Source organism: Ruditapes philippinarum, unplaced genomic scaffold (genome assembly GCF_026571515.1).
Source record: "Ruditapes philippinarum isolate M1 unplaced genomic scaffold, ASM2657151v2 ctg5977_1_1_1_1, whole genome shotgun sequence".
Lineage (NCBI taxonomy): Eukaryota > Metazoa > Mollusca > Bivalvia > Venerida > Veneridae > Ruditapes > Ruditapes philippinarum.
In genome coordinates this window covers 31,578-55,974 of record NW_026861520.1, presented here as the reverse complement: position 1 = coordinate 55,974, position 24,397 = coordinate 31,578, and the positions used below count along the sequence as shown (strand labels likewise).

General features: G+C 32.0%; 1 protein-coding gene across 1 annotated transcript; it reads left to right on the top strand.

Annotated features, from left to right (window-relative positions):
* The first annotated feature begins 6,073 nt into the window (after positions 1-6,073).
* On the top strand, positions 6,074-19,733 carry LOC132715910 (uncharacterized). The gene is made up of 8 exons (XM_060699023.1): positions 6,074-6,230; positions 8,215-8,312; positions 9,288-9,515; positions 16,086-16,331; positions 17,432-17,756; positions 18,284-18,408; positions 18,709-18,838; positions 19,637-19,733. Exons 2-8 carry the CDS (start codon positions 8,225-8,227, stop codon positions 19,731-19,733), a joined length of 1,239 nt encoding a protein of 412 aa, XP_060555006.1. The 5' UTR covers positions 6,074-6,230; positions 8,215-8,224.
* The last annotated feature ends 4,664 nt before the right edge of the window (positions 19,734-24,397 follow it).

The window sequence follows — 24,397 nt, the reverse complement described above, 5'->3', positions numbered from 1 at the left end:
ATCAATATCTGCCCGGTTTTTTTTGGATTTTTTTGTTGAATACTTTTACCAATAAATTAGGGGGTAAATATTAGTTTAAATTTTGTTGTTTTCACTCCAAAAAAAAACCCAAATATTTTTTAGTTTGGACGGGTGAGTTTCCCTTTGGCCTCAGTCAACCCGAATTTTTACTGGAACTATTGTGGGTCGGGATATCAGGTACCCCCATAACGGGCAAACTATCGTCCGACAATCAAAAGCGAGACTTCCCCTTGATCCCCAACCCATTTTGGCTTAAATTTTCTAAAAATAAAAAATTTAAGAAAAAAAAATAAAGAACCCCAAGAAAAAAACACCCATTTCTACATTTTTTTTTATTATTTTTTCCCTTTATCCCCAAAGAAAAATAATTTGTGAGCAAATAAATCCCCCAAATTTTTTCCACCCTTTGGGTCCCAAACCCATGGGGGGAATAGGGTTTATTTTCCTGCTTTACCCAGACAGGATTATTTTTAACCGTTTACCCCCGGTTCTTACACCCCCATGTAAGCCCAAGCCCCGCGCCCCTTTAAAGGGACGTGCATCGCCGCGCACATTTTTTATGATAGTCTGGATTACCTGCCCTTTTCTCTGCGTTCCTCTGCGTTCAATACTAAAATTTATAGTACGACGGGAACCAGACTAATTTTATGAGTGAATTGCGTTCTTAGGATGACGTCACTTAACCGTTATGAATGAAGTTGTAAGTTCATACGCTACTATAAGAAAAAAGTACATAATGAGAATATCAGTTTTCGAGTTTCTGTTCTGAAAATAATTGATGTGTAATATGCAAGAAAAAGAATCAAAGACCGGCTGGTCGGTTGCAGACGGAAATATCTAGCTTCTCGGCATAATTGTTTAGTCGGCAGAGCCTCGTTTACCCCGTACAGCCGTAAACAAGTTCACCCTCGGGCCCCGTACCGGCAGCCCGGGTTGTAAGATTCATATAAAATATAATCAGTTTTATTGTATATGTACTTTTCAAATTTCCGGGCCCAATTTACATACCTTTTATAAATTTTATGGGGTTAAAACATATAAAAGAAATAAATGAAAAAAACTAACAAAACCAAAAAAAAAAATGGGAAGGGAGAAAAAAAATATCCCGTTTTTTTAAAAAGTAAAGCGTTGAATTTAGCAATAACCTAAAAGTTTAGCCCCAAAGAAAATACCAAAAAGGTTGCCACACATTTTTATACCTTTTGTGGAAAATTAAATTTTTATAAAAACCCAATTTTGATATTTTTAAAACCCCAGAATCTGAAATCAAATTTCCATTTTTACTTTGATGGGTTTCTTAGATTGTCTAACCGATGATGTATTGACATAATTCTTTTTTTTTAAAATTATTTACAGGGTAAAAAATTTTCCCAAAGTTTTTGATAAAAAAAAAATAATTAAGGGGGATAATTATAAAAATTTACTCAGTTAGGGTTTGCAACCCAAATTTTGGTTAAATACCCTAATAATTTTAAAGGGCGTTTTAATAATTTAAAAAATTTCAAGCTTAAATTTTTGGGGGGTTTTACATAGAAATTAGGGTTTTTAAAAAAGAAACATGATGTTTCGATATACTTATCATGTACACAAAAGAAACACCTTAGTAAAACAGCGTGTCTATTTTTATTGGGGCAGGGATTATTTTTAAAACTGTGCCCTTTAAATTGAATTTTGCCGTGACCCGGGAATTTGAAAACTCCCAAAACCACCAAAAACCACTTTTATCACCCTTTGAAAAAATGATTGTGCCCGGGTTTTTGAGAAAAATTTCAACAAAATTTGGGGGGCAATTATGTGGAAATTGAACATTTTTAGAACGTGTTTTTCTTTTACTTTTTATACCCCAATACCGTGAATTTTACTTTTTCTTAGTATTTTCCGCAATGTATGTGTCATTTGTGTTTATTGAATCTTTTGACGAAAAGTGATTTTAAATCTTTTGTGAAACCCGTCACGTATTTTCACTGGATTTCCACCGTTCCTTCTTTGTCGTCGTTTTCATCTTCATCATCCATCGGGAAAGATGGTTGCCTATCATTAACTGGTATGTTTTCACAAACGCTATTGTTCCACAGACACACGCGACTGGTGGAACCCAAAACCAGTAATCTCTCTCGACTGTAAAGAAACAAACAATAGGCTTTAAAAAATAGTGGAATAGTTAGATGTTATAGTAATCAGGTCTTTGCTCAAAACTTTGTACTCAAAATTATTGAAATCTATATGAAAAGCCGTATATGCATGTACAGTATCACAGTAAAATGAACAAGACAAATACGGATGAAACAACGCATTTTTTCGGTAATACGTTTGTTTGTCTCTGTTGTTGTTTGTGTTTGTTTGTTTTGTATTAGTTGTTGTTTGTTTGTTTGTCTTTAATTTTGTTATTTGTGTGTTTGTTTGTTTGTTGTTGTTGTTTGTGTTTGTAAGTCTTTGTTGCTGTTGTTTGTGTATGTTTGTTTTATTGATGATGATGTTATTGTTGTTGTTGTGTGTATGTTTGTTTTGTTTTAATTGTTTGTTTTCTTTTTTGTTAATGTTGTTTGTGTGTGTTTGCAGTTGTTTTAATTTTTGGTTTTGTTGTTGTTGTTGTTTAGTGTTTTAGGTTTGGGGGTCTTACTTTGTTTTTGCATTTGTTGCTCTTACTGTTTTAAGCTTATACTGTTGTTGTTGCTATAGCTATGCCGAAAAACGTTTCATTAGCCAAACTAATATCATACTGAGTCAAATATTATTGAATAAAGAATAAGAATTTTATTATCATAAAAACATTTCACTTAATTTTGTTTTTAAGTAAGTGGGTAAAAACGATACGTTTTGATCTTGCACTCTACATTTTGTAAAGTGTGAAGAAAACTGGGTGATATATAAATCATGTTAAACTGATTACAATCTTACCATTAGGCTACGGTATCTTGGGTTAAAAAAAATATTTTAGTACATATGATTTAATTTGCTTCGTAATTTAAAATGCGGTTCTAAAGTACCTTTATTCGGGACATGTTTATCAAATGTGAGGAAAGCGTCAGTTTTTTATTTTTATTTGAACATTTTATATTTTAAATGAACTCTGTTAATAGATGTTATCCAGAACTAGGCAAATGAGGGGTGTTTTCATTTTACCACCATATCTTCGTGAGCAACTAGAGCGCTGATTTTTTTTTCAAATTATTATCAATTCCAGTGCAAAAAACCGTGGATGAATATCTAAGTTGAATATATATAAGTTAACTTCAAACTATATCATAATTATATAGTCCGTGCACTATAATCAACTGTTGAAGCCGTTGGTCAAGATGAAAAATTAGGATCAAGATCAATTGATTCTTATTAGGTTGTAACTGTTTGATGTAACAAATACTAGTAAGGATGATTGATTGATGATGAGGATGAGGATGAGGATGATATCATTATAAACCCTGGGTAGTTTTTTTTATTTTGTAAACGAAATAGACATTATAACCAAAAGAAATCTCCAAATCTTTTTAAGTCAAGTCTTTACAGGCCTTATTTGTATCAAAATGAAATGTCATTTAAAACTAAGTATCGAAAATCAAGTAAAAATTACATTAGCTTTGATGACAAGGGAAACGTGATCTAAAATTCTGATTCAAATTATTTGTAATGGCATTTCCAAGTTGACTTTTGAATTTTCCTAAAAATTTTTGATTCCCCTATCCCGCACAGTAAGTTAAAAACTCCGGGCCAGAGAAAACAATTTTAAGGGGTAATTGGGAGCACCCGTTGAAACCCAAAAGGGCATCAAATGCCGTTTTCAATAAGAACACAAAATTTACAAGGGTTTTGACCCCCGAAAGCCGTTTTTTTGCCCTTTGGGATCATTAACATCCCCCCGTTGGGTTTCCCGTCGCAACCAATCCCGTAACCCTTTAAAACCAAAATTAAAAAGATACAAGAAAACATAAAGGTCGAAAAAAACTAAGCAAAAACATTGGGAAAATTTTTTAGAATTTACTTTTTAAAAACCGTTGACTTCAAAACCCAATTTCCTTCATCCCCTTTTAGGTTCATTTCGAGGGTTTGTATCGTTTTGGGAAAAACCCATCCCCGGTTACTTACGTTTTTGTGGTGGTTTCTCCCCCAAGTTTTTTCGTCTGTGCCTGAAATAATGTACAGAAGTGCATCTTTATGTTTTTCCCCCTACCAGTTAAGGTAGAAAGGGCGCTATATTTTAAACTATAAATGTTGGGTGCGGGCGTAAATTTCCCACACCCCCCCGCCCCAAAAAAAACACTTTTGGGAAAATTTAAGGGTTTTTAAAATTAATTTAAATCAACGATTGGATATCGATATAAAACTGTTAACTTTTGATTTTCAAATTATTACGCACACCCCTTTATTTGATTACAATAAAAAAAAACTTCTGGGAAAGAAAATTTTTTGACTTTTTTTTAAATTTTTTTGGGAAGTATTTCCTTTAAAGCACCCGCATTTTTGTCTCTGACACCCTTTTCTTCTTCAATTTTTACTTGACAAATTTTGTAAGTTTGTATAACGGGTGCTCGGGATTGTCCGGATTTACAGCCCTGTAACTTTTTATAAAAAAACATGTTGATTGACTTTTTATCCCTGACAGAAAGCGAGATTGTTCGTGTTGCAACTATGTTTTTTTTTCGCTTAGGGTTTAATAGAGCAGTGTGCATCAACAATTGTGTGTTTCTCTTTATCAACTTCCAAGGATAAAATACGTGAAGGTTGGTTCTTTCATATTGACGTCCAACAATTCGCAGACACGTAAATATCGTTGGTATTTTATCGCTAATTTTAACATTATGGATGTAGGACTGCATGATACGGTAAATACATTAGCGATATATTTTCAGGAACATTCAATAAAGAGTCTGACATTTTCAACTTTGTTTTCGTTTTCGGTCGCCTTTTTTCGGAAAGTTTGGGGTGTTATGTAACAGTTACTATGGGGGCGGAGCTTAAACATTAACCGCGGATTGATGAATTTATTCAAATAAAAGTGTTGGGGTCAAACTGGACTCCACCCCGTGAGGGTCATTGATTTTCCTTATATGAACATAGTAAAAAAAAATCTTCTTTTAAAAATCTAAAGAGCTAGAGCTGAGATAATAAGCACGAAAAAAGTTGTTCAAATAAAAGTACTGGGATCAAAGATGGCCCCACCCAATCTTTTTTGAACTGTTGTTTTCTCTAAACAATAGAAACCTGCAGTAATGTTTTCATATATGCACTTTTTAGATACAAATATGAACTATGTGAAATCAGTTTTCAAAACACGACATTTGCGATTTTTCTTTCGTCTGGTAGAACAAGATCTCAGACGCTCCTCCTACTAACGAGGGTACTTGAGAAATACCACGGGATTTTTGTAATTTTAAATCCCATTTAAATAACTGAATAAAAATTTAAAACTATCAGATTTAAACTTTTTATCCCCGTGTTAACCGCAGGGCAGTTTTCAGTTGATGACCATAGGGGGCCCCGTACCCCCCAAAAAATTTCCCCCCAGGGGTTCAAAACCCAAAAAAAGGGTTTTAAAATTGAAGAATATGGGCCGTTTTTGTTTTCCATTTAAATTTTTACTATATTGCATGATAATAATTTTCCCTGGGAGTTTAAATTTTTAACATGTCAATGCAGTGTTATTGCCCTTTTTTTGATTTTTGACGTGAAATTTGGGTTTTTAAATTCTTTTTAAAAAAAATAAGGAAGAAAGAAACATGTTATCCCTTTGGGAAAAAATCCACTTGGGGGGTTTAAAATAATCCCTGAAGGGCCCGATATAATAAAAAAAAAACAATTTGCCTTTCTTTCTTTCTTTTTTAGACTTATCTGACATCTCATTTCATACATGTATATTAAACCGTTACTAAATGGTTATCGGCAAATATCGTTTTATCTTAACATGTTTCATAGTAATGTGCACATAAGGACGACATACATGTAATTCGCCTCGAAAATGAACGAATTACGATGTATACATGAAATAGGAAACAAAACATGGGTTTCGCTAAATCATGACTTATCTAAAAGATGATAAATTTTTCAAGTTTTTTTTAGGGTGCTTTATCTCTTACTGTGCACATATCTTTTGATCTAAATAAGTGATTTATTTGCTAACCCGGTAAGGTAGATAACACCAGGAAGTGTCCCCTCTACTTTTCAAGACTTTAGTTTTTGTGAGGTATGGAGTTACATTTCGGTTATATTCTCCAGTGGTAAGTCTATTTCCAATTACTGCGTATAAGTGATTGCCTTTTGTGTGTGACCTTCATATTTATTTATATGTGTAGCGATTTTACGATATTAAAAACATTTTTCTTAAAAACAAAACGCGAGATCTATTTCAAGCAGGATTTTTTGGACGCCAACCCTGTTTAAAGAATTTGTTTCCATACAGAAGTCCGGTTGCTATGGCAAAATGATAGAAAATCACTTTACATTTTTAACCTTTCCCCCAGAGCCACAACAGAGCTCTAAGATGTATTGCATGAAACTTTCATAGACCTCCAACAAAATTGTCAAATTATGTCACCTGGATCAAAGCGACCCATTTCTACTGGCACAAATAACGGCCATATAACATGGCAAGAACCTGTATAAGAATTTATGAAGTATGATTAACAGCAGCTGGGTAAATAGTTTATATGAACGCCACGATTATCAAATGAACAGCGACGTGACAATTGTGCAGTGTTATTAAGATTGTTTTGATTGTATTAACGTCACAATTATCCGACGAAAAGCAACAAAACAAGTGTTCCTTGTAGAAAAAAAAGTTTTTTGTACCTTAATATATCTCAAGCGCATATTCGAGCATCGTAAACAAAGTTTTGGCAATATTGGCGGATTTGGAACTTGCTCCCTTCCCACAAAAAAAAATTGAACCGGATCAAGATCAAAAGATTTGTTTTTTAAAACTTACATTGATCTTATCTGGCTAAAATGATATTGAATTTAGAAATATGCTGATCTTTGATTAAAGAAACAAATTTTCATGCCTTTTATGGCATAAATAAATTTAACCGTCTGTAAGCCCATGTGTTCGTTCGTCCGCGTGTCCGCCCGTCGCGTATCCGTACGCCCGTCTGTGCGTACGAGGTTAACTTATACCGAAGTTGTACCTGTAGAAATGTCTTCATTATTTACACACTTACTAAGTACATGATCTTGGAAAGTTACAAAACTATTGCTTTCATTTGCAAAGCTATTTCCCTTTTGGGCACTTCGAAAAGGGATATGGTTTAACTTAACGTAACCTGGCAAGTTGGACTTTTGCCAAATAAGGGACCGACTATTAAGTATCAGAAGGAAACTTTATTCATATTTTTTATATTTGTACATCTTTCATCATTGTTATCTGTAATACGTTTTTATATCAACATTTTTATTAACAACTTTTCATAATAATAGATAGTACCATTATCTAAAAATCTGCTATATATTTCCATTAAGCATTTCTGTTTTAACTAACACTACCTGATTATTATAATGAATATCAATAAGTTTGATTGTTTCTATAATATTCAATACTTATGTAATGGTTATATTATATTGACTGGAATCATTAATTAAGGAAACGGTATATATGATATGCATTTCAAAAACATCACCAAATATCTGCATCTACAAATTCGTTATTCAATGTAACTGTAACAAAACCTGAAGTATTACTTCTGTTTTCCTTTTATTTTTCTTTTCTTCTTTGTTTTTTTTTTTTTTTTTTTTGTTTTTTTTTTTTGAGTCATACACTATGATATTTGTCAAATTTAGAGGTCACTGCAAACAAACTTAAAACTCTGTCCAGGGCATGAAGGGTCTTCATTGCACATTGAGGTGCACTTGAGGTGCATTTGAGTGCATTAGAGGTAAGCACGTGGTACACATCAAGTTCTCTTTGTGTAGCCTATAGTTTGAAGGTGCATATTTGGTAGGAACATAACTTTGGTTGCATTTACTTCCTTTTGGTTGAGAACAGATCTCAGGGGTCAAGGTCACAAATGCTAAAATACATTTTTTACACTTTCCCTCATACAGCTTTTATCTATTGACATATGTCTTTGATGTTTGATAGGAACATAATTTGCTATGTTTGATTTCTTTTTTGCAGATATTTGGTGATGTTTTTAAAAAGGCATATTATCTTATTTTAGATTTTTTGCCTGATGTTTTGTAGTTGATTTGTTTATGTTTTTTTTTCAGAATTCGAAAAATGAAAGGCTCTAGTAAAATTTCGTTTTTACTTTCATTTGTCATTTTAACAGCAGTTGGCACTTTATCTACAGACGGGCATTTCAGCGGTAAATCTTTTCGTGTTGCAATTATTACACGTTTCACCTTTCGACATTAAACATTGCTACATTAAAGGCACATTATTTTTCAGAAACAAATAATATTTTACTATAATTTTTTAAAAAAAGGCAAAATTAATTTTATAATGTTGCCGGTCACCTGAAGAAAGTATCAATAAATGTAAAAGTATGAATTATACGTCATAGAAATAGCCAGATATTTTGACTTCCATACAAACTACTAAATTTTACTATAATTTTAACTATACTTAGTGCCAAAAAGCAACATATGAAAAACATAGTTAAAGTAATGAGTATTGAGGCCAATGAGTAACTTTTTGCAAAAGAACACCGTATATAAAAGCTTTTGAGAAAAAACATTTCTGGGTCATAATGGGCCTTAAATGCAACAGCATTGAACATTATTTAAGTAACAGTCAATTGTTAACATCGTTAATGTGTTTGACCAACGAACAATTTTGAAAAAAAAAGAAACATTTTTTATTTACATGTAGAAAATGATATATTTCACCTCGATTTTTAATCTAAGTTCGTAGTATTTACTACGATTTTGTATAGACAATGTTCTTGTACAGTAGACATGATATTGCAATATGTATTTATAAGCCGGGAAGAAATATTTACAAAATGAAATGTCAGCGCAAGGTACATTAAACTGTATATAACTAGCAAACATTACCGATTAAATAACCACATGACACTGTCATGTCTGATCTGTACCTCACGTTAACAATGATAAATGTACAAAACAAGCATTCTACTGTACAAAAATAAATTAACTGATTGTTTAAATATGAGAGGCTCAGAAAAAGCAAAAATGATATATTAATGAAATGTATCATCTACTCAATATTCATTTTAAGCTAACAGAAACATATATACAGTTCAACATCATCTTCATTTGACTTTAATCATACTTTGTTTTATTTCAGACTAAATAAATTTTCTATAATATATTGTCAGGACCAAATATAGCTTTAAATAAACCAGCTGTTCAAAGACCAGGCACATTTGAAAACAATGCAGCAAGTTTAGCAGTCGACGGTAATGCAGACAGGGAGGTTGAGCATGGCAGTTGTAGTCACACCACGGGTGTTAGTTATGATGATAATAGCTATGGAAGTGCTCAATGGAAGGTTTATCTTGGCAGCTCGTTTAATGTCACTGGTATAATCATTGTTAACAGAAATGGTAAGTCTGGTTTTAAATGATTTATACATAGCTCTAGAAAATTATCTGTCTTTTTTCTTTATTATCGTAACAGAAATGTGGATTGTTTTACAACTATTATTCTTGCAGCTCTGATAATTGGCTTCATTACTTCTGATCCTTTTTATAAAGCTTTTTGCACTTTCTGGATTAGAACACACAAATCAAATTATTCGGCTGCTAAGCAGTCGTGTCTTTTATGATTTTGAGATTGACGCATGATTTACTGGGGGATTTATTTTGCAAGACTAGTATTAAAAATTATTGCATGGTAAATTAAAGCATTCAAATAGATATGATAAACATTTCTGTTCCCATTTTCTGTTTTTAACTTTATCGGGAAACATTGGTTATTTACATTTTTGTCCCTTTAACGAAAAATATGTTCTTATCTCCGTTAACAAATAATGGGCCGCTCATCTGGTTGGCGTCCACCCTTTAAGGAATGCATTCAGATTTTGCGATTTATTTCCTTTCGTTTATTTCGGCGTTGATTTATTTTTTCTGTACACCATTCAAACTAGAATGTTTTGCACACAGTTATCTGTAAACCATCATACTTAGGACTTAGGGGTCCCGCTAAGAATAAGCGAACATCTTATAAAAATGAGATTTTCAGTATAAAATGCTGAATGAAAATTCGTTTATCTGAAAGATTTTTAGTTTTCCATTACAACAAAGAGTTTCGGTAAGGTGTGAGTTCAAAGCCCAGACGAGGTAATATTTTTTCTTTCTTTTTCTTCATATTTTGCCTTCATTTATGCATTTCTGCTATAATGGCCATCATCTTTTTTTATAGTAAGGGTAATTACGTGTTATTGACAGAGAGAAAAATCATATCCTTGTCACGAAAATAACTAATACCGTGTATATAGAGCATACATTTATCACCTGAATTTTATTCGAGCTGCACATCATTACTTAATAATATATCCTAAGTGCGTAATAGCAAAGGGATATATAGCGTTCGTTTCATAATTGTTCGGATCCCGTAAGGCAATTTGCACTCGAAATACTCTTCTTATAAGCTGATGCGCTTATTCAGGTTTACATTTATTCTATCTTATTGCAAAAAAATACAGCTCGAATGACGTTCAGGTCACTGTAATATACTTCAACCGCATTTTGGTGGAACAGACCACGGCTAGTTTGAAAAAAAAACTGTTTTTCCTTTTGCCAAAAATAATAATAATAATAATATAATATAATAATAATAATAATAATAATAATAATAATAATAATAAAAATAATAATAATAGAAATAAACTAATAAATAAATAAATAAAATGAATTAAAAAATGCGTAAGTCACTGATTAGTAGTTTTCTTTTGACAAAATCGTCTATGTACTTCACTAACTTATAAGAATCGCGCACTTTTAAAACAATTTTACTTCCGTCGTAATGACATTTCCGACTTCTAAGACAATCGATCGTGCTACTTAAATTTCTACGTCAAGGGGACTTGAATGTTGTTTTTTTGTAATTAATATCCTATGCAAATAAGATTTTTTACTCCAGATACTTTAGTGTGTCAGTCAGTGTACAAAAAAACATTTTCATAATAATAGCAAAATATCTGAGTCGCAAAAAACTGAAATAAAGTTGTCTCGGTCCATGAATAGTATCAGTGCAAACTATTTTCTTAATGATTCTATCATTATAACGTCGGTCTGGCAAATTACCTTAATTCACTTTTCTTCGAATTGCAGTAACATTAGGCATCTTTTAAAAATGCAACTTAACAGAATTCGGTTTATGTTGTTGATATATCTAAGTTGTTCCCCTCTTCTTCGTTAAGAGGGCATATTTATTAGCGGTATATGTGTACTAGATGTGCAGTGAAATGTAAGTATTCTGAAACTGGAATCAATGATCTGATCCGATATCAAAACCAATTACTGGTTTTATTAAACAAAGGCTATCAGGGATGGCGTGTGTCGCCTCAGGATAGCCATACCTCAGCAAAAAGTCATTCAACCTAAAAACCTGTGTAATGTGTACAAGAATCAACCTGATCAGCTGGTGACATTTAAATTTGAGGTAATTGGTTCAAAAATAAGGGACACAATGACGCTAAATGTAAAATCATTGTCCAATCAATAACTTGTTTAAATAGCATTTTGACAAGCAGGTGAGTAGGGGCATCATTGTCCTATGGCACATGTCGAGTTAAGTAGGCAAATTAATATAAATAGTGTAAGCTGATTGGTTAATTATCTCGTGCGCACGACTTAATTATCCGGTTCTTACGATTTATTAACTCGTTGCCACGATATAGTATCTATTGCGCATAACTAAATTATCTCGTGGCCACGACTTTGTACCTCATGACCACGACATAATATCTCTTGGCCACGACATAGTATCTCGTGCGCACCACTTAATTAATTCGTGGCCTACGCTAAGTAACTCGTGGCCACGACATAGTATCTCGTGGCAACGACAAAATATCTCGTGAGCACCACTCCACTTAATTATCTCATGGCCTAGACTTAGTAACTCGTGGCCAGGACATAGTATCTCGTGGCCACGACATTGTATTTCGTGCACACCACTTAATTATCTCATGGCAATGACTTAGTAACTCGTTTCCACGACATAGTATCTCGTGCGCACGAGATGTATATATCTTTTTACAAATCGTATAATAGGGCCTATGTCATTTAATCACAACACAATGAGTTATTTTAATATTCAATAAACTATTCAATCCTTGAAAATAAAGAAGAAAGTTCGTTTATGAAATTCCTTAAATTGTTAAAAAATATTTATACGTGTATGCGTTATACATCATTGTCTTATTTCTAAATGGCAAGTGAAATTGCTACGATGAATAATTGCACTGAGATATTAAAATACTGAAAAAAGTATATTTGACATGCATTAATATTTTGAATGAATTTTTTTTATATAGTAACAAAGATGTAGTTTTGATTATCATTTGTAAATCTTTTAACATTGTTTTAAATTATGACATTTTCTAGTTATGATATGAGCGGATATGTGTTTTGTCACATGTAGCTATGAACGTGATTAAGCTAGAGTCAACAAGCTTTATAGGAATGTTGATCAGCACCTAGAGTTTCGTATGTTGGTCAGTTATTGCCCTCGTCTTAGTAAACAATACAACTTTTTGCAAGTGTTTGACCTAGAGTCACGAATCTTTACAGAATATTGGTGAGTTTGTGCACCTTGTGGATTTTAGCAGTATTTTTAAGATTAAAATTTTAAATGTTTTTGCCTTTGACTTAGTAAAACTTTGCTATTTTCAACTTGTGTCGTGCGAAGCCCAAACCGTATATGACCTGGAGTCATGAAACTTTACATAAATGTTGATCAGCATGTGAAACTGAGAACCTTGGGTTTGTGTGTTTGTATTAATTCAGTTTAGTGAGGAGTTATTATTCCTGGTTTTGTATAAATTGTAATTTCAACTTATGTCGTGCGTAGCTCAAAATGTATTTAACTCGGAGTCATGAAAGTTTACATGAACGTAAGACAACATGTGAAGTTATTTAATTTGGGATTTGCCCGTGGATTTATCCGGTGTTTGTAGATTTATTACCCTTAACTTTGTAAACGATTTGCAATTTTCAACTTGTGTCTCGCGTACTAAAAATGTAGTTGACTTAGAATCATGGAAATTTACAGGACTGTTGGTCAACATGTGTAGTTTTGCATCTTGGATTCTGCTTGTCGTAATGATATGTAATTGAGATTTGAAAGTCTTATATTAGAAAAAATAAAAATGTCAACATTAGAAAAATTGGACAAGTTTATATGCCCCAACCTCTATCATACTGTCCAATTGTATGTCAGCAGACGGACAAAAGAGTGGAGTATGGGCATCCTTGTCCTTTTATATTTCTACTTTTAATTGTTTTGGTAATCTCTTTACACACTTAATGCATACTTAATGTTTAAAGATCATATATGATGTGTATCAAAACGTGATATACTTAGCAAAGTGTGGTAACTTTTCATCAAATTATTTAGCTAGTGGTGCAGGTAAAATTGCGCACCTGGAGATTCATCAATAGTGTTCTCAACTTTTCTAAATAGTGTGTTTAAACTTATTCCAGCGTTCCTCATTTTCTTAAATTCAATTAATTATCTTAATGTATGGATGTGAAGGGAATGATCTATTTTTTTAGAAGTATAATTCAGATGAAGCTTCTTCCAAAAGTTTAGTTTAACGTATACTTAGGCGTACTGCCCACAATCCTTACAAAGGATATTTATATTTTGTGATTTATAGCTCTCAGGGTTCCGCACGCACTGAAATACATTGGATATATTTTTAAAGACACATAAGAGCTGTAACATAAAGAAATTCTATTATTATCATCCAAATGCACAAAGATTGGAGAATGACCTGTAAATGTTAGACTGCATGTAACATTATAAAAGTAGCTTTCCTTTTAACTGTTCTCAAATAAGGTTTGATCTTATTTTGTCAATGTCTCATTGTTGGTTGTTTAATCATTTTCTCAAAAAAGCATATTAATAATTTAACGAAATTAAATACCAAAATTATGAAAAATAAACTTTGTATGCATTAAATTTTGTAATTGTAATAGTTTGTTAAATTAATTAGCCAAGTTCTTGTTGTTTATTTTACAATTTTATATTCATATTAAATATACATGTATGTTTTCATATGACTAAAATGAAAAATTCTTTGTCTGTTTCCACATAGCACTAAATCTAAATGAAATGTTCTATAACATTTATAATGAATAAGCAGCATTTTTTACATAGCGTTTATGTTACAAAATAAATGCATGTGTACTTCTTTTATTTTATTGATGTATATGTGTACATGTATCAGCATATCATATAATGAATCTATGTGCTTAATATGTCTTTACTCCCAATAATCTATGTTTTCTATACTTAAAAATAATGTACAAAAATTATGACATGAAATTATTTGTGTACATTTCAAAATAAGTTTTATATTTTTCTTAAAAGTGCGGGAAATAAAATGTAACAAAACTATATACTGAGACATAAGTATTCCTTACTATATCTACTAATGACTAATTAAACCATTCCTAAATCTTCAAGTTAGGAAAATGTTCTTTAATGCATACATTCTTCCTCATTTAGTCTATTGTTGCACTAGTTTGGACAATTGCAGTAAAGAGCTCTTAAACGACATGTATAAATTTCAAAAACATGCAGCAAGAATAATATCAGATAAAGATTTTGATGCGCCTACTGATGAGTTACTTTCTGAATTAAACTTGATGAAATTCTCTGATAGAGTAAATTAGGAAAAAAGCCATTTAAGTATACAAGTCCCTAAATAAGCTTCTCCCTGGTCATATGCAAAATCATTTTACAAATACAGAAAATAAAATTAAGGTCATATGAGCAAGGGCTTCCTTTAGTCCCCAAACCAAGAATTGATTTCACCAGAAAATCCTTATCATATTCAGGCTCAAAATTTAGGAACATTCAATATACATTTTTTTACCTAGTGAAAAAAATTCAAGTTATGCACGCATATTGACTTACTTTATTTTCATTTAGATAATAATTGAAGCGACTTAGATTGTTTTTATGCTATTCATAACCCCCATTCTACCTATATGTTCTGACAAACTTAAGTTCAAATATACTTGATTCCGTATAAGAGGTAAATATTCTCAGACTATGGGTAAAATACAGATATGGCATCGGATTAATAGCGATATTTGTAGAAATTTAATTAAAAGTGTCTTACTATAAGCTGTTGGCTATTTTTATTTACGTTTTATTTACTAGAAAAACTTAATATGAAAGTCTGTTCTAAATATACAATGCATTTGTTCAAGAAACGTGCATTTATAGAACGCAATAAGCTTATGGCCCAAGTCATCAAGTCATATGTTTATGCATGTAAAAAATGTTATCAAGTGTTTTGTAATTTATGATATATTGAGGCAGTTCTTTTTATGAGCCGTCAATGTAATGCAATTATTTTCTCTGTTCATACAATACTGCTACGAGCTTTACAAAAGTTATTGCTACTCCAAAAGTATAAAAATTGCACATTTTAGGCCTAATGCTATTCTATTCAATGTTTATCTTTTTTTTCCGGTTCTTGTTTTAATGTAACTATGTCATATTCATCATACTTTTCTAAACCATCAATCTTAATACTGAGATTGCATTATTTCAGGCACAAATGCGCACCTGAGTAGAAGTAAGCTAGCTGGATACTTTTCCCACTAAAAAATTATAAGACCTGGCAGGATACGAACTTACAGCGATGAGGGACAAGTGATTTAAAGTCCATAGACCTTAACCATCCGGTCAAGGACGCCCTTTAAACACATCAATGTGTATATTGTGTTTGTTGGACACATGCAAACATGTCACATAAAATGTCAGTGTTCCTGTTGAACATTCAAAACACAACAGTGCGGTGCGTGCGGTTATTGAGTAACAACAGGATGTTTATCCAACACACATCAGTTGAATTATCGAATATTTGTCAGATAAAGACTTTCCATCTTGACAGCGTTCTTGTTTATTGTCTATAAATTTCTTTTATTTTTCAGATTTGAAGTATCGGCTTGAAGGTTTTCAAGTGTTTGGATCTGTATCAAATGGTATGGGATGCATAGACGGTTGGTGTCAGCTCTATGATGATAAAGAACATAACAAGTTTAATGAAGACTTAATTGAAATAAAAGTGGACACTATAAACTTGTTTTCTGTTGTGGCTATTAACTTACCAAAGCGCCAATCGTCACAGGATAATGATAAGGTTTACTTGACACTTTGCGAAGTTAAGATATATGCAGGTATTAAATTAGTTTTGTACGAGTAAATGTTTTGTGTTGCAATAAAAAGTGATAATACGTCAAAATGGTATTTGCAAGACATATAGTCACATATGTATACCAAACTGGTATTCTCTTTAAAGTGAAAGGTGCAACTTTCTGAATAACGTGTGTGGTATAAATCTCCATTTACTGAATAAATGGTAATGATCTTTGGAACCTTTTTTATGCGTTTCAGTCTTTATCGTTTGCAAAGGAACGCCTTGAAAATTATTGTGTACGTGCGTGCTTACAAATACTGAAAATAATTAAGAAGAATAGATCTAGAGTGTAGTAAGAAGAATAGGCCTAGAGTGTAGTAAGAAGAATAAATCTAGACAGTAGTAAGAAAAATAAATCTAGAGTGTGTTAAGAAGAATAAATCTAGAGTGTGGTAAGAAAAAAAGATCTATAGTGTGGTAAGAAAACAAGATCTAGAGTGTGGTAAGAAGAATAGGCCTAGAGTGTGGTAAGAAGAATAAATCGAGACAGTAGTAAGAAGAATAAATCTAGCTAGAGTGTGGTAAGAAAAAAAGATCTATAGTGTGGTAAGAAAAAAGATCTAGAGTGTGGTAAGAAGAATAGATCTATAGTGGTGTAAGAAGAAAAGACCTAGAGAGTTGTAAGAAGAACAGAACTAGAGTTTAGTAAGAAGATGAGATCTAGAGTGTAGTAAAAAGAATAGAACTAGAGTGTAGTAAGAAGAATAGAATTAGAGTGTAGTAAAAAAAATAGATCAAGAGTGTAGTAAGAAGTATAGATCTTGAGTCTAGGAGACACATATATATAGAGTGTAGTAAGAATTATAGATCTTGAGTCTAGTAGGAAAATAAGTTTATCAAGAATGAGAAGGAATATATACACGTAGTTTTAACGATTTGTTGTATGATTGTAAATAAATTTTTTGTCAGTTGTGTTTCTTTTTACTATAACGTGAAATCCTAGGTTTGTTTATTTACAAGCCATATTCGTTGTCAAAGATAGCTTTATAAAAATCGTTATCAAAATGATTTGTGGATGGCTAATATTTTCATATATATTTTTTGACCGCTATACACTAACTGCTGGTACCTACATTTCAGCTCCTCCAACTGTTTGTGAATCTAGTGAAGTGTCACATGGAGGATTGAAGCCAAACAAGCCATTTTTCGAAGTCAATACAGTTGCTACAGTTTATTGTGAAAACGGTTATAAAGCAAAACATCAACATATTTATTGTCTAAAAACGAACAATGGGCCAAGTTGGAATGACAGCCCCGAGTGTATCGAAGTTAAATGTGTTATACCAGCAAATCCAGCTAATGGACTATATAGCTTAGGCACTAATACGAATGTACAGAATCTAACCGTATTTGTTGGAACAAGTATATCGGGAACGTGCTTGAAGGGATTCACGGTGCAAATAGAGTATGTGTAAACAACACAGAATGGAGTGGTAAACCATTATTATGCAAGATAAGACAGTGCTCTGATCCAGAACGTATAGCAAATGGTGAATACAGATTTGCAAATGGCAGTGTTTATAGGAAAGGCCCTTTAAATTACAATTCAAAGATATACTTGACTTGTAACATAGGCTATACTCTTCTAGGCGATAGGGAACGCTTGTGCAATGAACAGAAAATATGGACAGGAAACGCAAAGTGTAAAATAAATACATGCAAGTCCCCGGAAAATCCTGTTAACGCAATATATATAGAGAAAATAATCAATGGCTCATTTGCAAAATATACGGGTGGAGAACTAAATTATCTTGATATGATACGTGTTCATTGTAATACTGGATACTTTAATAATGCTTCCATTTCTGTAATACAATGTTTAGAAAATAAAACATGGAGTGGTGAATTAGGCCATTGCATTCAAGTTACTTGTCAAAGTCTAGAACAACTAAAGGACGGTTTTTATAACTACTCAAAAGATGCATTATCTAGGGGATATCCATACAAAACAATTGTTACAGCAGCTTGCAATGACAGTTTTAAATTATCAAATCCTAACAAAATAAGGAGGACGTGCATGATAGATGGGAAGTGGGACAGCGAACCAGTTACATGCAGTAAGTTTTTTAATGTGTTTTTTTAAATAATTTTTAATGTGTTTTAAACAGATAGCGAAGAGACTCGTTTGCAAATAAAGAGAACTTAAAGAAAACATACCAGTTTCAAACAAGCTCTTTTTGTGGAAACGTTATTCAGATACATGTTTAACGTTTTCAAAATTGTTTATAAAAACATGATTATGCAATACAAAAAGACATGAATGGCACAATTGTTCAATTATGCAAATTGTCTTATATTTTATAAACAATGGGAAACTATTTTATATAGACTTGTATGAATCTTTATCTATTAAATAGTGCGAACTAGAGATACTTCTACAGATACTGCTTCCCAAAATACGAATGTACCATTAATAATTGGTGTATCTGCCGCCATCGTGCTGGTTGTTAGTGCAATTGTAGCGATTGGTTTCATTTTATATCGGAGGTAAATATCCATAAATATTTATATGTAATTACAGTTTAAATAAAGATAACTTATTTGAACTCTCACCATGTCAAAGTAATGATGAGCAGTTGTTCTCAAATTGCAGGTTGTAAAGCGCTTCATAAGGAAAATGTAGATATGACTATTAGTGGAAATTGAAGTATTGATTACAAGCGCAAAGAGAATAGCGCAGAATTTTCTTAAATCTTGCAAACTTATTGATAAAAAATGTTTGAGATATCTGCCCTTAAAGTAGTGAATGCAGTTAAATGAGGTCATTTATCTTTCATCCATACATTATTATGGTTTTCAAATTTAAAAAAGAAGGAAACGAGACGATAAAAGTAACAAGCCAAAACCGTATGCACACTTGTGGAAAAGAAACGAAGGACACATTTCAAACTCAGAAGAAGATGTTTATACGGAAATCCATGACACGTGTGTGAATACCATAACTGGTAATATGTTGCTCTAGTTTTACTATATAATTGATCAATTTATGTTTTTTGTGCAGAATATATGGAAAAGGTGTTTCTTCTAAAATGAACTTTACAAAATTTTAGCGATACTCTGACAGCGTTTTATACGATGCATGTACTAATTATCATAAATATTGCATATAAATGGATTAAATGGAAAAAAATGTATGTCTGAAGTTTTGACTGATTCAATTGATGTTCATTTGCAGACCTATGTATTTCCTCATTCAAGATTATTCCCTTTTATAACTACATGCATATATGTTATAATGTACCAAGGAAATTTGTGATACAATGTAATGTTATTTTATGATTGCAGGAACAATACAAGTTTTGCCTTGAATTCATACACCAGTTTGATACCTATACAAACTTTACTGAGTGACAATGACATGCTGCTGCTAGAAGTGTTATGATTGAACACTGACAATAAACTTTCAAACCTTAAAGACATTTTGGAAACAATTGATATACATGTATATACGTATATGCTTTTTGCATTTTTGACACAGAGCGATTTCGTTCTGAACAATGCTTATGAAATTTCACCCTTTCTCCATTTTTCTGTATAATATAAGATTGTAAAATGTTCTTTAAAAGATGTAACTATTGTCATAGGTTTACATGTATTGGAAATGAGAAAACGATTCATTATCAAAATGCATCTATATTCGGAGTCGGAGTGATACATTATTGCATTTTAATCAAAACGAAAGAAATATATAGTTGGTAAATTCTATTGATTTCAATTGCAACATTTTGTTATTCTTTTTTATCATTTTTTAATTTGCACGTTTATTTTAATTATCCATCAACACTTTTCTCTACATGTTCAGCTTCATATAAAAGCATTGTTTATCATACAACAAATGACAACCCTTTGTGTTTGTTATTATTCACAATAAGTTCCGTTGAATTGCGTTGAATATAACATTATTTCGATGATGAACTGTGACCACATTTTATGATGGAAAGCTTTTTTAAAACCAAACCTGTACAAATACCGTCTATGGTAATGCTTGTAACACCTAACATGCAATCAGATGTGGTATATCGTATATCCTTGAGGATCTCTCGGAACGATATTTGTTCGTTATAGAACTTTCAGTATCCAATCTAATCTTGGTAATACACTTAAAAAGTCTAGAAAACACATTTAGAACGATAGGTTGCATAACCTCTGATCCCATTTCAAACATGCATATTTTATTCCATCCATTCTTATCTCGCTGAGGTGATATTCAGTGTTTACCTCGGGGTCACGTGCTGCTTTTCGTGATTAAAAGTTCCGTGTTCATTGCTTTATAGTCTTTTCCGGTGTTTCTAAATTTAACACAAATTTCGTGTTAAAATTTTGTATTCTGCATAAAATGAAATTGCGCTAGGTGGTTGGTTGATGAGGACTTAAGCTTGCATTTAAGCCAAGCCTGCAACATTTTTAACTTTCCCGTGGAGGACGACCTTTAAAGTTTTCTTAGTTGTACTACTTGAAATTAACCTATTTCATTTTGTGAGCATGGGGTAATGAAAGACAAAAATATAATGTCTTCACACGGTGTGATAAAGGCACTGTTTTCGAGACAATGAAACGGGATGTTAGCAAGTGTTAATAATTAATGCACTTTTATGAAATAATTGAAGGTGTTATACATGTACTAACCTAGCCTAGGATTCAGGCGTTAATGTTGTTTGCTTATTCATAACATACGCAATATTTTATGTATTGTCCAGGTCAAGCAAATATAACTGGCAAGACGAACTTGTTTGGTATGAGATAAAACACAACACTTAGGTTGAATGAAATAGGGCATTTATTAAATGCCATAAATGACAAATGTTACATAATAACAAACATGACAAATGTTACATAATAACAAACATGGCATGTATATATTTGTATCGAAATAACCAAACTGGGAGGTAAAAACCGCCAGATTATGATAACATTGTAATGTAATTCAATTAAATAGATTACAATCTTAACAAAAGTTATGTAAGATGACAAAGTTGAACCAAAAACCATCTACATAAATATAATAAAATGGATTGCTGATCAAAAACAATTGACCAGAAAAAATAAATATTTTCCAAATTGTGGTCGACTCGCCCGGGAAAAACCAAAGTTTGGAAACCTGTGCCCTTTTATCTTGTGTCTAGTACCACTTGATGTAGGGCTCCATCCTTGGAAAATATCTTAAACATTCTATACATTAATAAGTGTATTACATATGACTAGATCATAAGTATTTATGACAACAAATAGAAAAATATTTGAAAGAGATAATATAACATCGACTAGTTTTATAAATCTTTGCATGAACAATATACATAATATTATATACATATATATAGTGTATATCATGAATAGTTGCACAAAAAATTGAGATAAACAATAAGTGAAACAACTGATTCATTAAGAATAAATGAAATGGTATTTATATCAACATCAAAAATTGAAAGAGGAGGATGGAGTTGGAGGAGGTGGATTTTAGTAATCAGAAAGGCGAGAATCATTCCTCGCCAAAATTATTTCTTTGTGATAGATCTAATGTAATCATTGGTTAATTAACATCACATGATTTAAGTCTTGATATCGATTGGCTAAGACATACTTGGCTAAAACCTGACCCGTAATGGCTAAAACCTGACCCGTAATATTCGGTACAGTAATGAGAATAGGGACAGAACAATGACATAAATTATTTTATGTGGGCATAAAATCTATTTTATGTATTGTCCAGGTCAAGCAAATATAACTGGCAAGACGAACTTGTTTGGTATGAGATAAAACACAACACTTAGGTTGAATGAAATAGGGCATTTATTAAATGCCATAAATGACAAATGTTACATAATAACAAACATGACAAATGTTACATAATAACAAACATGGCATGTATATATTTGTATCGAAATAACCAAACTGGGAGGTAAAAACCGCCACCAAGGGAACCTTCCGCCACCCAGAGAGACTTGACTAGGGATGAGCTTGACCTGTAATAAGGATTGAAACAGAGGGGCTAAATTTGCCGAAGATACCATTAATTTAATCAAGTCATGTTAGGACAAAAATGTTACGACAAATCATATATCTAATGACAATATTATAATATGTGCAGAATTAATGTCTAACATATAAATGGATCCTGACTGGCTCTTTAAATATATGTGGACTGCAGCCTTAAACTGTCAGGCACATTACAGGATATGCTCTTGTAAACCAGCAACTGAGTTAATAGACCAAATAATTAGCTGTGAAAATACTTATAACAATTACATTATATATGTATTATTGAGACATCCGACAGTATGCATTATCAGGGCTGTTTCAACGTCTAACTGGTTGTAACAAATAGAGGTAGCATGAATCAAATTTATAGAAGTTTCAAATTATGTGTAATGGAAAAATTTTACAAGATATACTAGTCATCAATGACAATGAAACTAGAAAAAAAAATTATTTTTAAATTAGAAATTAGGAATGGACTATTATTGTATCAGCAACCAGATATCCTTCAATGGTGAACAGCCAAAATTGCATGGCCATGGCTTCCAAGTTGCAGTCATCAAACTTAGCACAGGCCCCTAGCCTGTGAAACTTAGTTCATGAATTGAAAAATATACAAAAATTTAGTTAAATATATAGTAGTATGAATTCAAAACTGGAATATGGGCTAGTAGATTGTAAATTAAAATCTTTAATGCATAGACTGGAGTATGTCAACAGTGCGTGGCACCTTAGACATTTAAACATACACATCTCCTATGTAAGGTATGTGACATGTTGAATATTAGTTAGTATCTTCAATTTGCGTAAGTCCTAGCGGATATGCCAATTATTTCGAATCATTTATTCCTTAAACCTTTAAAATGCATTAGACCAAATAGATGTAAATGTCAATTTGTTCGCTATACGTTTTTCCAATTATCAGGTAAGACCTAATGTAGAATTGAAATCAAAATTGTAAAATATCTAATTAAACCTTATTTATGCATTTGATCTAAATACATGTGAGTCTGACGTGTCTAATGTTAATTCGTTCATTATATGATTGTTGCATGAAAAATATAAATTAATGTATTAATTAAGGATAAATAGAAAAAGTTTCTATACAAGACTAGACTCTTCCAAAAAATTATTAAGTAACAAGACCTTTGAACAAGATGTGAATGTAAACATTTCTACAATAATACATAAAAACCTTCAGTACAAATGTACTTATAACATTTACATAAATCCATTCAACTAGTGATATCATGCAGTAGCATGAACTCAATCTGAAATTATATGTACATATGATTAATTATGAAACCTGCAGCCTTGTACTGTCAGATTTATAAAACCTTAATGAAGCCAATAGGAATACCGTCATAAACATTATTATGGCACGAAAGAAATAAACTTCGGCCTTGCACGTCAGCAAGGAGAAAACTGCAGCCTTAAACTGTCAGTTATTTGAAAGATTGTAATGACACTCAGTTTGCAGTAATTCACTGTCTTTTTTATAATATCTAAAGAACTGCTGCCTTATACTGACAGATCATAAATTACCAAAATAAAAGTGGAAAACTGTAACCTACAGTATGTCCAACGTACTGCAGCCTTGAACTGTCAGTAAATTTGAAAGATTGTAATGGCACTCAGTTTGCTGTAATTCACTGCTTTTTCTATATATAAAGATCTGCTGCCTTATACCGACAGATCTTAAATTACGAAAAATTAAAGTGTAAAACTGTAACCTAGATTAATTAAAAACTTATGTATTTAAGACATGATGTGGAAATCTCCCGCAGCCTTTTATAAAGGCTGTCGTTCCTGACTAGATATTGGACATTTTTCTTGCGCGGGCTAGTAGGGTTCCCATACATGATTAATTTGAAAAAGAACTTCTGGCATGATGTGACAATGTATCTATGTACAATTAAAATCCAATTTCATATCAAATTAAAGCATCAGCCGTGCAGAATGGATAAAATAAACTAAGCCAAGCTGACAAGACAGTACATAATTTGAGACTTGAAAACAAATTGCAAAGCATTTAAACTAAGCAATGCACACTATTAAAATTTATGAATGAAG